Below are 14,378 nucleotides of genomic sequence, written 5' to 3'. Positions count from 1 at the left end.
CCGGTGTTCTCTTACGCCCTCTAAGATATATTCTGACTGGAGTGAGAAACAGAAGGCCATCGACATGATCTCGTCGGTGCAGAAGGCTACTGAGAAGATTCTCGTCGGTGAGAAGGATTTCGTGGATTTTCATAAAATTCTAAGGGTTTGCAGAATCCGGCGGACGAATTAAAAATCGATGTCCAATTCTTCGATATCGGACCCTATTCAATATTATGGTATACATGTACTAGTAATTTCGCAACTGCATGCGACCATTCTTATATTAAATCGTGTATAACTGAGAATCGAAAGTAACCTCTTTCCAGAATTGATATATTAGCCGACTGCGGATTTTATACATTTATGGTAAAAATGAATAGGTCAAATACAAAACTAAACACACATTAGACGAATCTAAGGATATTTTGATATTACTTGCGCCTTTTTAACATGATTTAAAAACAATATACATTTTTATTCAACTTCGCTTTCGTAGAATTGACTCGGACAATTTTTATTTTGCATGAAGATCCACAGTCTATATATTATACTCTTGAACAATAATTTCACACAACAATAATTTTTATGATGATTTTTTATGGCTTTGCAAATATAAAAAAGAAACGCAGCATAAAAAAGTCTAGATTAACAAACCCATTTGAAACTAGAACAAACTGTTCGTTTTTGTTTGTAAGATAGGAAATATAAATCTGTATCAATCTCTCTACGTATCAGGTTTCACCAGCATACCCTACAGGGATGCAGTGCAGATGACATTTCATACAAAAATAAATGAATGAATAAAATGAATTTTAAGATCAAGTTCACTTTTTTAAATGGAAACATAATCTTTTTATTATACCAACTTATTCTGTGTGAGAAAGAACAAGAGTTTTATTCGAAACGTTTTTTAATTCTCCATCAGCTTTTTAAGTTATCCAATGACAAAGTTAGCCTATTAGGCAGTTCTCCTGGTGTATGGAACCTGTAAGGAAACATTATTTTATACTTTTTGGTCCGTTTTTTAAACATATTTTTTAAAAATCTATTTTCATTTAAATTATTTTATACTTTTCAGTCCGTTTTAAAAACGTTGTATTTTCTAAAAAATTAATTTTTATTTAAATAATTATTTAAGAGAAAGTCTACGCAATGCGCTGGTGTCTAGAATAGAATAAAAGGGTTCCCAAATGACAAATCTTTGACGGACTGAAGGGTACCATAAATCGGGATTATGCGCAAGCGTGCAGACTACTTTTATTGCCGGAAAGTTTGACGGCAACGGTTCTTCGAAGTTCTCTGCGCGGAACGGGACTTTTTAATTAAGTGCATACCGTCCGTGTCGTCAATAGGTATTGTCTCGCTACGTAAAGACGGCGTAATCGAGAAATTGTCGAATTTTCAGTCGAAAAGAATGTTTCAGTTATTCGACAAAATTATAGAAGTTTAAAGTATAGAACCTGTGAGAACCTAATCAATTTCTTGAAACACACAAAATTAATTAATCAAATCTAAAAGAAAACCACTCACGTGTAAACCGTTAGTTGCTGATGACCCTTGTCAGGTTGATGCAACTTAAAAAATAATTATGAGAAAAAGTATAGAACTTCCGTACTGGAAGGAACAATCGTACTGAAATAACGAAAATTGTTTACAAAAACCGACGCTTCTTTCTTTCGTTTCTGTAACAAAACATTTTGTATGATTCTTGTCAAAAGAAACGTTACAAGGGCATTTTGGAAATGGCAAATTGTGCCATGCTTTTATGTATTTAAGTATTAAAAGGAACTTCGGACAACGTATATTCAGGTGTAAAAATTTCACTCTGCTATTCGGTACGTCAGCAACTGATTTTAATGTCAGGTTCTCTTTGTACTCATCTTCATGAAGTTATACTCTTTGTCCAAAGTACTGGAACGCAGTTTCTTCAACTTCTTTTCAGATTGAACTTTAAACGCGGTCGAGGCAACTGCCTTTTATGAAATTTGTTAAAAAAAAAACTCCACGGAAAAGTTAATTAGAAAGTTCAACTGTGAGTGCTCCGAGTTTACTTAAATTATAAAGAGACGTTAAGTACGAAGTTTGTTACCTTTCGCTGGTCTTCATATTCTACATAGTTTGCATGTAATACCTACTACTTTCAATATCCATACTAATTATAAAAACGATAATTGGTTTTGTTTGATTGAATACAGACTGTACATTAAGTTAAAATTTCTACACTTCTTCGAAATACAAATTTTAAACGATAATAAGAAAGTAGGGTGTAACATTAGATTCCCTAGAATCTTATAATGTTGTGTTAATTCAAATTTTCAAATACATGTATTTCATGACAGTAAAAAGTTTTTTAATACTTCCAAGGATAGTCGGTACTTTCGTCCTAGTAACCGGAAGTGGAAAGAGTGAAATAACCAGCGGCAGTGTTGGCGCGAAACGAGATGACAGTCTGCCAGTAAATCGTTAGCGTTGAAACGGGAGAGACTTTCTTTTCGCCGGCAATTATCAGCCGACAGATCAAATATTTGATTTCGTCGGAGTCTAATTTACACAGCTCTGTAAACTGTTTCCGGGACGTCGTTAGAAACTGGTTCAAAAACAGCCGCTGTTTTCGAGAAGAGCTTCCGATTTTTCGAGTGGCTTTCACAAGAAGCGTCGCTGAAAGTTCTACACCGGGGGACGTTTTCTCCGTTCATCAGCGCGGTGACGCGAGCCATCTTCCAATCTTCTAAACTCCTGCGAAACCGTCAGCTTTCTTCGAAGACTCTCGAAGTGTTCTGGAAGTCCTCGAAATGAATCGTTCAATCTTGTGACTCGCCGCGTGAACGACCACTCGTCGCGACGCGACGCGACGCGACGCCGCGCCAAGCCGCAGGAACGGAATCTCGCGACGCTTCGTTGGCTTTGTCATCGTAAATCGAAAAGTCGATCGCCGCGAAACGCGAAGCCGCTGAACGAGCCGTATCTCGTTTAGCTGCGTTTTATCATTGGCCGAGTTCAAACCGGTTCATTGGCTCCCCGATCGCTCGTTGATTCTATTAAGGCGCAATTATGCGTCGTAACGAGGCCAACCGATATCTTGCTCCCTGAAGTCTCTCGTTGTTTCGCGCTGACATAGACGCAACGTGAACTAACGGCCGGTCACGAAACTTCAGGCTCGGTCTACAAGCTTTGGCAGATTTTTACGGAAACCAATGTCGTCTTGATCACCTCCCAGCTACAGTAAATCCTCTGTAAACGCAAAAGCCTCGGTGAGATTCGTTTGCAAAGCTCGGAGACTCTTTCTTTCCCATACGCTGTCCTTCATTGCGCCCGAAACGTTCATCGTCAATTAGACCAGTAAATACAGTTGAAATTATATCATGTTTGGTCTTATTTCAATCAGAAAAATGCCACAAATATATTCGTGAAAGTTTCATGAAAAAATAAGTAATAATAAAAAAGATTTAATATTCGCGTTACATGGTGAGGACGCACGAGCCTTTGAACTGTGTCGACGCGCGACGACTGCAACTCTCCGCGTCGCATTAGTAGCGGTTTCTCCACTACAGTGGAGGGGATATTTTTTTGCGTTCATCGTGTACAGCCTTTTTGCGTTTGTAGAGGATTTTAGACACCATATAAGTTGGGACAGTGCTTTTTCCAGAGTAACGTACTAGAAACACCAATGTTATGGGTGTCAACTTTATTATTTAAAAGTTTCTTTATTGCGTTTCTCATTGATTCGTCTTCAACTGAAAATCCTTCAACCCTGTTTGTTTACCCGGGAACTGCACCGTGGATCTCAGAAACCCGGAGCGTCATTAATTATAATATGACATGCGCGTGAGTGGCTTGTTTGCATTTTAGTGAAACATCGAGGTGGGATACTAAACCATTAAATATTCACATTTTCAAGAGTTTGATACCAAGAGCGTTAAGTTTTTACATACCAGACTGAAAATACATCAGTTTAAAGTCCAACTTTGCAAAAACCAGGGCGCACCTACCCCACTCCACCTTATCCAACTTTTTGGAAATTTAATGTAGTTTGAATGTGTAAAAAAAAGATTGAGCACTTGATGCGATGTGCATTCCACGAATCACTGTGCGCAACGTCCCGTAAGCATTATTATTAATCTGAGCCTGCAATAACACGACAGCAAACATATTTGCAGCGGAAGAGGCTAAATATAAAACAGCCGTTCATTGTAATAACAGATGGGTCGTGGACCGAATGAAACGCAGCTTGACTGCGAAAGAAAATGCATTCGTTGAACCGTACGATCGCAGCACCGTCACAAACGGAACGGTTTCGTTTCCAGCGGAAACACGCCGATCGAATTGCGTTCCGGTATTGTTCGCGGTATTTTTACGGCGCCACCGTTATTGCCAATCCGCCGATTCCAAAATCCGAAACCAGAAAGAAGATAAATCGAGCGACGAACGAACGGTGGGTTCTCGCGACTCCGTGGAAATTCGTACGCGTCGTTTCATTGTTTCCGTGTGTATTTATCGGGGCACGGTTTCGGAAGAGGTTGTTGCGAAGATCGGTTAAATTGTCGCCAGATCGTTTCGAGTGGAATGCACACGAACGGTATCGCTGAAATCGGCATTGTAGTTGTATGTACAGGTCCGCAGAACTAAACCCATGTACCGTTACGCCAGTAATACGCATATTATTGCAGCCGCATATTGGCAACAGCTTTCGTATCTGATTCAGCCACAGCCGCTGAACAAGAGAAGCAAGCTTTCATTCATTTCGATAATGATATTGGGTCGGGGGAAACGTTTCTTCGATGATCTTACCACGTCATAACACTGGTAATATTAATTGGATCTGGCATTACTCGAGTGCGTCCAAAAGGTGATATATCATAGAGTAATTGCAAACAAGAAGTGATATTTGTTTATTTAGTCAAAAGTTATTACGTCTTGAAAATGAGTGAGAACAAAGAAGAAATTCGATACTTTTGAAATGTTATTAGAAAACAGGAAAGAACGCGACTCAAGCTGCTGAAAAAATTTGTGGGTACCATCTTCGATTTTTTTAAGTCATCATTTTGCGAATTTTTTTAGAAATGGCAGGCCTTCAAAGTTTTCCATTTTTCGCCCATTTCGGCGAAAACGGGCCTCGCTTACGAATTTTTATCTCGGGAACTGTTTGTCCGATTGAGCTACATTTTTTTTGTTTTATTCGGAAAGGATTCGGCTGTTACAAAATAATTTTTTCAACCTCGAAAATCAACTTTAAATAGTTGATTGTCTACCATTTGAAAGTTGTACTGTTTAATAATAACTGTTACAAATTTCCTTCATCTGTAACTGTTATGAGCGGTCGAAATAAATTCCCTCATTGATAACTCTTATAAATGATCGAAATGATATCCTCTCAACGATAACATTTATCAACAAGAGAAAAAATGTTCGGTCACTTATAATCCTTATTCGTAACCAATACGATTTTAGTCGATGAAATACTCGTTATTCCCTGACTCTTTTTCTTTTTGATTGTAACAGTTATGGTGCCTGTTTGGTACCATTCGAATTACACATAAAAAATGGTTTACCTTGTCGAAATTCAAGAAGATATTCTGGGGATATTCTGAAACGAGGGAACGTTTCATAAACGCAGGTGTATTAAAACTTGCTCGGGAGCTTATTCGAACCCCATCACGGAGATAATATTATAATCTTATGTGAAATGGTTATGTTAATTTCTCGTCGGAGACGTCTGGAACATTTGACCAAACTTTCGTAACGTGTTCCGCTGAGCACAAGAGCGAAACAACGAAACAGCGAAACAGCGAAACAGCGCAGCGGTTGTATAAACGTACGACGTACATAGATCAGCAAATGCTTGCCTTCCGAGTTATAGTCCTTCGAAGTTGCGCGTTAGAGGAAATGTTCTCGCACGCTATTCGAGTTTCAATAGCAGATGTCTCGAAGACTCTGTTCACGAAAGACTAGTTGCCAATCTCCTAGGTATCAGTGACCGCACTCAGGATGCTTACATTCCATTCGGAATGCCCCCCGAAATTTTGCGAACTTTACAGACAATTCACGTTGCCCGTTCACTTTGCTCAAACTTCTTCTAGTTAGCAGAAATCGTTGGTTTCCCGTATTTTCAAATACACATGACGGATGTATCCCGTCAGATTCTTTTTCTTTTTTTTTTTTTGCAAGATTCATGAAAATAAACTTTTGTTTTTATTGGCCGGTTGAAATTGAAGTTCTATTTGTGTATACGTACGTACATGGCGAAATAGAAACGGTCGAATATATCCGTATCGGTTGATACACGCAAAAACACGAATTAAATTTCTCCTGCCGGAAACTGCGTTCTCGAGAAATTCGAATTACTGAAAATCTCTTGAAAAAGTAACGACTCAATGCAAAATACTATCGGCTGGTCACATGAAATTTGTAAATTTACTATTTCCATACAGTTCTAACGTTTTAGTTCATTCATTTGTATGCGTCAGCCTTAATTAAATTTGGTGGATATCAAGTAATATTAATTCATCGCAATATAGCTGAAGTGAAGATTTAATCAAATGTTGGCAAGAATGTAATTTCGGTATTTTAAGGTGAAACAGAACCGAATTTCTTTATTCAAACGCGATGAACATTAATCAATAAAATATTTTCTTATTTATTCTGTTTTGCGAAAGATCATCGAACAAAAGGGAAAATATTTGGTTGACTACCAAGTACTGTATACAAAACATATGCGAATATACGAAACATTAATATTTTTGATCCTACGATTTTTTTTATCTTGGTGTAAACGAAGGAAAAACATTTTTCACACAGTCACCCCAATAATTTCAGCACCCTCTGTAATGATTAGCATGAAACTCTTCTCGGTTGATGCCCAATGAGCTGCAGGTCTTTCAAAGACGATAAGACGTATTGCAGAACGTATTCTTTAAGGGTGCAGTTGCTCGGCAAGTTGATTGGCATCCGCACGTACTTTATACAATGTCAGCTCTGGGATTAAGAAGTGACAAGCGAGATAAAGCAAAACGTGCGTGCTTACCTCAGCCTTTAATCCCTGCTACGTTGACGCAGCCTGAAGCAACGTGGATATATTCATGTTTTACCTTTTCTAATTTTAATTCCCACATGAATTATGCATTTTACCTTGTTAACAGAGATATCACGGATGTTTAAAAATCGCAGCAGCTTTCGTGAACATAAAATGGTTTCAACAAGATAAATAGCTTGATTATTCGCTAACAAAGTTATTTCGTTTTTGTGACTTCGCGTTTTGTCCAATTAAATTGAAATGGAAAATTGTCTTTATTGGGATTTTGGCGTTTTTTGAAAATCCAGTCACATATTTACATTATACACAATTTGTTTAAACTTGACAAAAATTAGGACATAAAAGGTTGCCCCAGTATTTAATTGTTCAATCTAATCAAACAATTGCGTGACTCACATATGAGTCACGCGATAATCAACACGTTGAATCTCACTATTCTGCATATAATTGCACGTGAAACGAATTGAACAACACGTGAGATGCGAAAAGCGGTTCACTAAAAAATCAGGCTATTCATGGAAAGAGAAGATCATTTAATTCGACACAGCTATGTGTACATTATGCACCGAGTACGTTCTACCTAAGAGAGTGTTCTACCTAACTTGATTACAACGTCGACCGATTTTCATGAAATTTTCAGAATATCTTTAATATTGATACAGTCGGAAAATACAACTTTCAGTATTCTCTCTGCAATTCCGACAACTTGCAGTTTTTTTCTCAAAAATCTGTTCCAACTTCACCAAACATTTCAAATCGTATATTCCAATATCAAAAAAATTATGGTCTTTTTAAGAGTGTCCGAATATTAGTGGGACTCACCGTACCTCGAAGTTTTATACAGGGTGTTCCAAAATTCCTTCAACAGCCGGAAATGGGAGGTTCCTGATAACTCGTAAACAAAGCCGCAGATAACATTTTTGCAAAGGAAAATGTTGCTTCAAATGATCTCAGGAACCTCCCATTTCCGGCTGGTCAAGGAATTTTGGGACACCCTGTATAATAAACCTAAAGACTGTAATAGTATTTCTTGATCAAAACGTTCTAAGAGTTGCATTGTAAAAACGGACATTCCATATGCAACAATCTAATAGCAATGTTTCGTCAGAAGGAAGAATTTCTGAAGACGTTTCCGAATGATCTCCGATGGCGCGAAGGAATTGAAACGAAAGATGGAAGACAACCAGTTTCCGCCTTCTCGCTCATTTGAGGTGCGCGAGTTCTTGGCGTGTTTGTTTCAAAAGGCATAGAGCAGAACGGTCGTACAAAGCGACGCGACACGATGCGACGTTCAAATTGCACATAGGTGTCACGCTGCTCTACACCAGGCGACGCGGTCGCGTTCGAATATGACAAAGTAAATGGAAGCTTTTATGCAAACACGCGAACCTCCTGCCTCCTGAGCGTGCGCCGCGCCTGTTCGAGTTATCTCAAGTCATGCTTTGAAACCGTACAAAGCCTTTTTCTTCTCCGGTAGGAAAGTTACCCCGTCACGTATCGTTCAAAGAGACATGATCACGGAATTACGAGTCCGCGGGAGTGCATTAAGGAAGAGAAGTTCCGCCGGTTTTCGAATTATAGAAGTTCATTCATTACGCTAGCATACGTGCCCCGCGCTAGTCAAATAAAATTGCCCAGGAGAGGTTCCTGTACACAGTAATGGCGTCTCCCTGGGCGGAGGTTCGTATTATTCCAACGAGACCCAGGGGAACACCTCGTGCCACGGTATTACGAAAAATTTCGCAATATTAATGATTCTCCTTTTCGCGTTTTAACTTAGTTCTGCCCTCCGTGTCGCTTCCCGCAAAAACCGGAATTCGAGGGACTTTAAAATTACATTAGCGGCGAGAGCCGAGTGGGAAAAAGTTACAGGAGATTCTCGGTTACACGACCCGCAACGCAACAGATCCTAGCCATCAACCATTATTTACGGATAGTAATATCAAACTGCGAATCTTTATGTAAAATAACTATTTCATTTACCCGAATGACTTTTTTTCTGTTTTATTAAGCTATAAAACCCCACGTGGGATTATTAGCAGCATGCACGTGACTGTGCATGATAACATTACACAGACAACTTAGAATCCAAGGTTGACAATATGGTGGAACATCTCAAAATACATTGTCTCCGCACAAAAAGGAATCTATTGTATAGTGCAATTTTGTGAATCAGAGCATCTCTATTATTATCGTAGATCGGGCATTGCCATAACGCTTGATTAGAGCTATTGTTACTAGATGTTGGTTGTTATAAAGCCATGTATTTTCCGTGGGAAACGTTTTTATGAAATTCTGATAATAGCTGCGACGTTACAGCTGATAAAGTAGTCATATCATACCGTGCGCATCGTATACACCTAACGATATAAATTATTATGAAAATTGTGATACCATCTCTGTGTGGTTCGGTGCAGCGAGCAGATTTGTCGGAGTTCCAGCGCGAACATGATACATTTCTAGGATAGAAAAATAATCACAGCGGGCAAGAACAATTTCACACACATCGTTCATTTCATCGGTTGAAGGTGTGAGGAGCAAGATGAAGGGAGTGAAACCGGGCCAAGGAATATTAACCTCGGCTACGAAGACGACAAGTTTAATGGGCAACTCGCAGCGAGATATTACCCTTATGTAGCACTATTCAGTCGAACGCTTTTGAGCCGTCGGCATCGTAAACTGTCGGTTTACGATACACGTGGCTAGAGCCTGCAGCCGTGTCACGGATATACGGGGTGTAAAATAGGTACCATCCACTGCAATACACATAATCGAGCATTATAGTAACTGCACCTAATATGGCCCACCAGATTTCACATGCTTGCCAAAGACGTTCCTTTTTCAATGAAAAAGAATTGTATAAAAAAAATTAAACCGACTTCGAAAAAACGCACTAAACACTATAAAATAATTTCCATTTAATTTATGTGAATACACACGAACTTAAATACAATACAATCTTTTCGGAGGCGGTGCAAAATTGAAAACTTTCCAAATAACAGATATTGCTGATTATGATTTCATTGGAATATGGTGGACTTGGAAATCGGTAGGTGGGAAGAGAAGATACATTAATATGTGAAAGCATGTAGAAGAATTTAAGGATTTTCGTAATTTCCAGTGTCGAAAATTTTCAATTTTGTGCCGCCTCCGAAAAGATTGTATGTATTGTATGTAAAGTTCGAGTGTATTCACATCAATTAAATGGAAATTATTTTATACTTTTCAGTGCGTTTTTTCGAAGTCGGTTTAATTTTTTTTGTTATAAAATTTTTTTATTTTTTTATTTATCTCGGGGCGTAATCGGTGAACATACATGCAAAACATCATGGTGGCTGACCGAGTAGTGAAAAGAAATTCGGATTAAACTTTGTTACGAATTTCTTATAAAATGTGCATCTGCATATGCATCGTAACCAAACGGATTATCTGGATCGCTCGCTTTAAATCTATCCATTTTACGGAGCACGAAGAACTAAAAGGATTCGTCATTTGAATGTTGAGAATAGATCTCTCGTCTGGTTGAACGAGCACAGTCTCGCGCAATATTCAACTGTTTCGGGCTCGCTGGGAATTCATACATATTTAATCGTGCTTATGTAACGAATCATCTCCCGAGCATCAATTTTTCCTTAACGACTATGGAGTTCCCATGTTACTCGAGCAGATTGAATTAAACTTCACGGGGGCGAACATTTTCGGTCGTTACGGACGGGAGTTTGCTAGAATAACGTTGCCCCGGATATTAGGAGCACGCGGCAAAATAATGTAAATCCACGTATTATTAACACAATTCAAACCATCTCCCCCCGTTGCAATAACCTGTGTTCATTGTAAAGGAAACATTAGCTGCGCTGCCGTTCGTGGAAACCCGACGCTAACCAGCTTCACCATACGCTACAAAGAAGACCTGAATCGAGTCGCATGTATCTACCAAGAAGCTTCAACTTTTGTTGCGCGGGAGAGGATCCCGCAACGATTCTTGGCTTCGTGAATTATCATTTTCCGGAGACGAGATATCCTAAACCGTGTTCGTCTCAATATCCGACTGTCGAAGCTTAGGCACGATTAATCTTTCAGAATCGTTGCACAAGATTTGGAATAGGGTAAATGTACCTATTACTGCGGGTGCACGTTTTACTCCGTTGTTTTTTTTCACAATCGGAGTGGGGATCGCTGAACGCGATCACGTACTACCGAGCGTCTTGCCGGGAGGTGTAACGGTTACATTTTTAATAGTTTATATCTCCTAAACGCATAGGCTTTTCTAATAAATTTTTTAAAAATATTGCATTGTCATCCAGCTCTGAGCTGTGTTTAAAATTTCAAGTCTCTAGCTCATCGGGAAGTTAAATTTGTACCGAACAGACAGACAAGAAAGCGAGCTAATAAAAACGTGGTAAAATTAAGTAAAGCGTAGCAAAGAAGAATAAAATAGTATGAAACTAACCAAAAATAGAACAAAATGAAATAAAAGAAAATAGAATAAAATAATATAAAGTAAGTAATATAGAACAGACTAGCGAGGTATACAATATAATATTCCTCTGTCTAGTTATAACCTCTGTTAAGGTAATAAGGTAATAATACTCTGTCCTAGGTTAACGAGGTTATTAAGTAATAAAGAGGAGGGGCGTTAATGTACTTAGTAATCGACCCTCGTATTTCTTCTCGAAATTTTATCCATCTGAGAGTACGAATACCGAGAGTGCAACGGGTTTCAATGCTGCGCCATCGGCGATGTTTATGCTCGTCATGTTCATTTACGAAATTGTGAACTACCGACAAACTCGTGAAACCATCGATCGAAATGAACAACTTCATCGACAGAAGTGTCGACTATTGGCGGGAGGGAGAGGGAAAGGGGTCGAATCGAAACGGATTTCGGAGAAGCGTGAGGGGACCTTCCAATTAAGGGGTGTAGGTACGGCGGGCCGAGAGTGCCACAAGGACATCGTTACAGCACCAAGATCGCCATTATGCGGCGCAAGGACGACCCTAACGATGCGAGCCTTCGTGATTTATGATCCTGTGGAACGCGGCGGATTATGTATCTACGGGCCAACTTTCCCGGGACACTTTGCGGGACTAGATTAAGAGAATAATGAGGCTGGTTTTTGTCGCCGCCCCTTCGACGAGATTAACCCGACGAGGGTGTAATATGCAACCGTTCACGGGTTCACCGTTAGGCACCCCCCCGCCCCATCATCCTTCCCGACAACGTTTCGCCCCGCGAGTGTTACGGTTTCCGTTGGAACTACAAGCAATTACGTTAAACGAGACACAGGTGTGTTGAAATCGACGAGAATTTCGCGGTCGTTTTACTGTCTCGAATTTAACGGTTACTCAGCGATAATTCATGTGACGCAGGGTAAAATTACAGGGGGTTACATCGAAGCTTGTAATAATTAAGTTTGTGGCCCGTGGGGATGTTTTAATATAGAATGTCCTCAGGTCCACCCTTGTGCGAGAACCTTTTGTGAAGGGTCGCCGCCAGGGGGTAATGTTGAGTACCGTTCATGAATATTATTTCGATGGATACTTGATAACATATTAAACGTGTCGTTTCTCGCGAACAAACGTTCATTGTCGCGAGTTTCCATCTGCCGTAAATCGTATCCCCCCGTGGAACAAATTCGCAATGGGATGGGACAATGTTATCAAGAAAATGAAAATCATTAGCTCGCAACCTAATTCTTCGGGCTGAATAAGTTAAGGAATTACTTAGGGGATTATATTTTGGGGTGCGGAATCGCTCTTTAACCCTCGGACGATGGAGATATTTTTACAGGTACAATGAGTCACACGAGTACTCGCTTATCCCTAATTAAAAGTGAACACTTTTTCTTTTAAATGTGCTAAACCACTTAAGATTTTGAAAAAATTCCTATCGATCTTTATTGGTTTAATCTTCCTGCGTAACCAGAAATTTTTGCTTTCTTTACAACTAGATTTGATACATTAAGTTTCATTTATATGAAACTTGTTCAGATTTTTCAGAAATGTATTGAGAAAAAAAAACAGAATTAGAAATATGAAACATTTCCTGGTATATGTGTATCTAGAGAAAAAGATTTGATGAATTTCCACACTGAAGAGCGCATTAGTGTTAAATTACATGAACAATGTGTAGTAACATAATGTGCTACATATTATTTTCATTGCCTGATCATAGAGTAATTGATGTCAATCCACGAGCTAATCGGCGATGTGTAATATCACAGATGAATTTGTGATGTGATCGAACGCACTAAGCACAGGGGCGCCGATAGCGCCAATATTTGTTATTATCTTTTTAATTTTCATTGTTGGCGATAGTTAACCTTGCTTGTGTTTTTCCAAAGTTGATAAATAAATAACTTTTGAGAAATTTGTATTTTTTTAAGGCGTTTCCGTGACCGCGGCGCTGGAAATATAATCTGCATGCGTTTAAGAAGAGAAAAAGTATCCGGGTGACCAGAACTTTTCCATTGGCGGTAATTAACAGGGTCCTCGTGAAATTCTCATTAAGGTTGATTAGCGGATATCTATCGCGGCCGTGTCCCATTTTGCGCGGAGTCCACGCGGATCTGATTTATTATCACTAACACCGAAGTAGTCAGATCAAAGGGCATACATGCTAGAAATTGGAGCCGCAAATTGCAAGTTCGGGCCTCTGACAACTAGATACGGGCGGATAGCTAGGCGTACGTACACAAAGACACATTTACTCACCGGACACCGTCAGATGGACAGTTCTGATTAATGGAGGATGAGCACTGACTTGACACTCGTAGAGGCCACCGTCGCGTTCAGTGGCCGAGTGCAAAAGCAGCCTCCAATCGTTCGGTTGTTCGAGCTCCAGAGAGAACCTCATGTCGTTCGCGTACGTGTCGCGACCGATCGTGAGCAAATGGAGTTCCTCGCCTCGTCTACGAACCCAGGACACCTGCAAAGAAAATGGGTTAGGGGTTAAGTGAACGAACCTAGCTGATCGATTCATTTCCTGAGCAATTCCAGGCAAATATTTTACATTCATTAACCTGTTTGCATCATCAACCCTCGACGGGCGAATAGAACTTGCGTATGCATAGACTGAGGGGGACGCAGTCTCCTATCTATGTATATCTTGATTAGTAAATACAGGTCGGGTTGTTTATAATAATTTGTCGTTTTATCGCGGAAAATTTCTACAGTCCATGGTTCGCATCGATGGTCGACCATAAATTCGTAGCACGTTTGAAACAACGCTTTATTTCGTAATTGCCTTTTATTGGTTTACTCAAATTACTCGAGCATGGAGCTGTCCCTTTATTGCAGCAGTTTCTCCACTCAGAAATAATATAAAATCATATGCTATTGGAAACGTAACAATTTGTTCAGTAAT

General features: G+C 39.5%; 1 protein-coding gene across 9 annotated transcripts in view; it reads right to left on the bottom strand.

Annotated features, from left to right (window-relative positions):
* The window catches only part of LOC143207543 (opioid-binding protein/cell adhesion molecule), a 374,124-nt gene that overhangs the window by 205,090 nt on the left and 154,656 nt on the right, over positions 1-14,378 (bottom strand). For all 9 annotated transcript variants that reach the window (XM_076421174.1, XM_076421165.1, XM_076421166.1 and 6 more), the window contains one exon: positions 13,727-13,940. In XM_076421174.1, coding sequence (XP_076277289.1) covers positions 13,727-13,940 — 214 coding nt within the window. The remainder of the gene's footprint in view (positions 1-13,726; positions 13,941-14,378) is intronic.

Source organism: Lasioglossum baleicum, chromosome 3, assembly GCF_051020765.1.
Source record: "Lasioglossum baleicum chromosome 3, iyLasBale1, whole genome shotgun sequence".
Classification (NCBI taxonomy): domain Eukaryota; kingdom Metazoa; phylum Arthropoda; class Insecta; order Hymenoptera; family Halictidae; genus Lasioglossum; species Lasioglossum baleicum.
The sequence above is the reverse complement of the archived record's forward strand: the minus strand, read 5'-3'. Positions and strand labels throughout refer to the sequence as shown.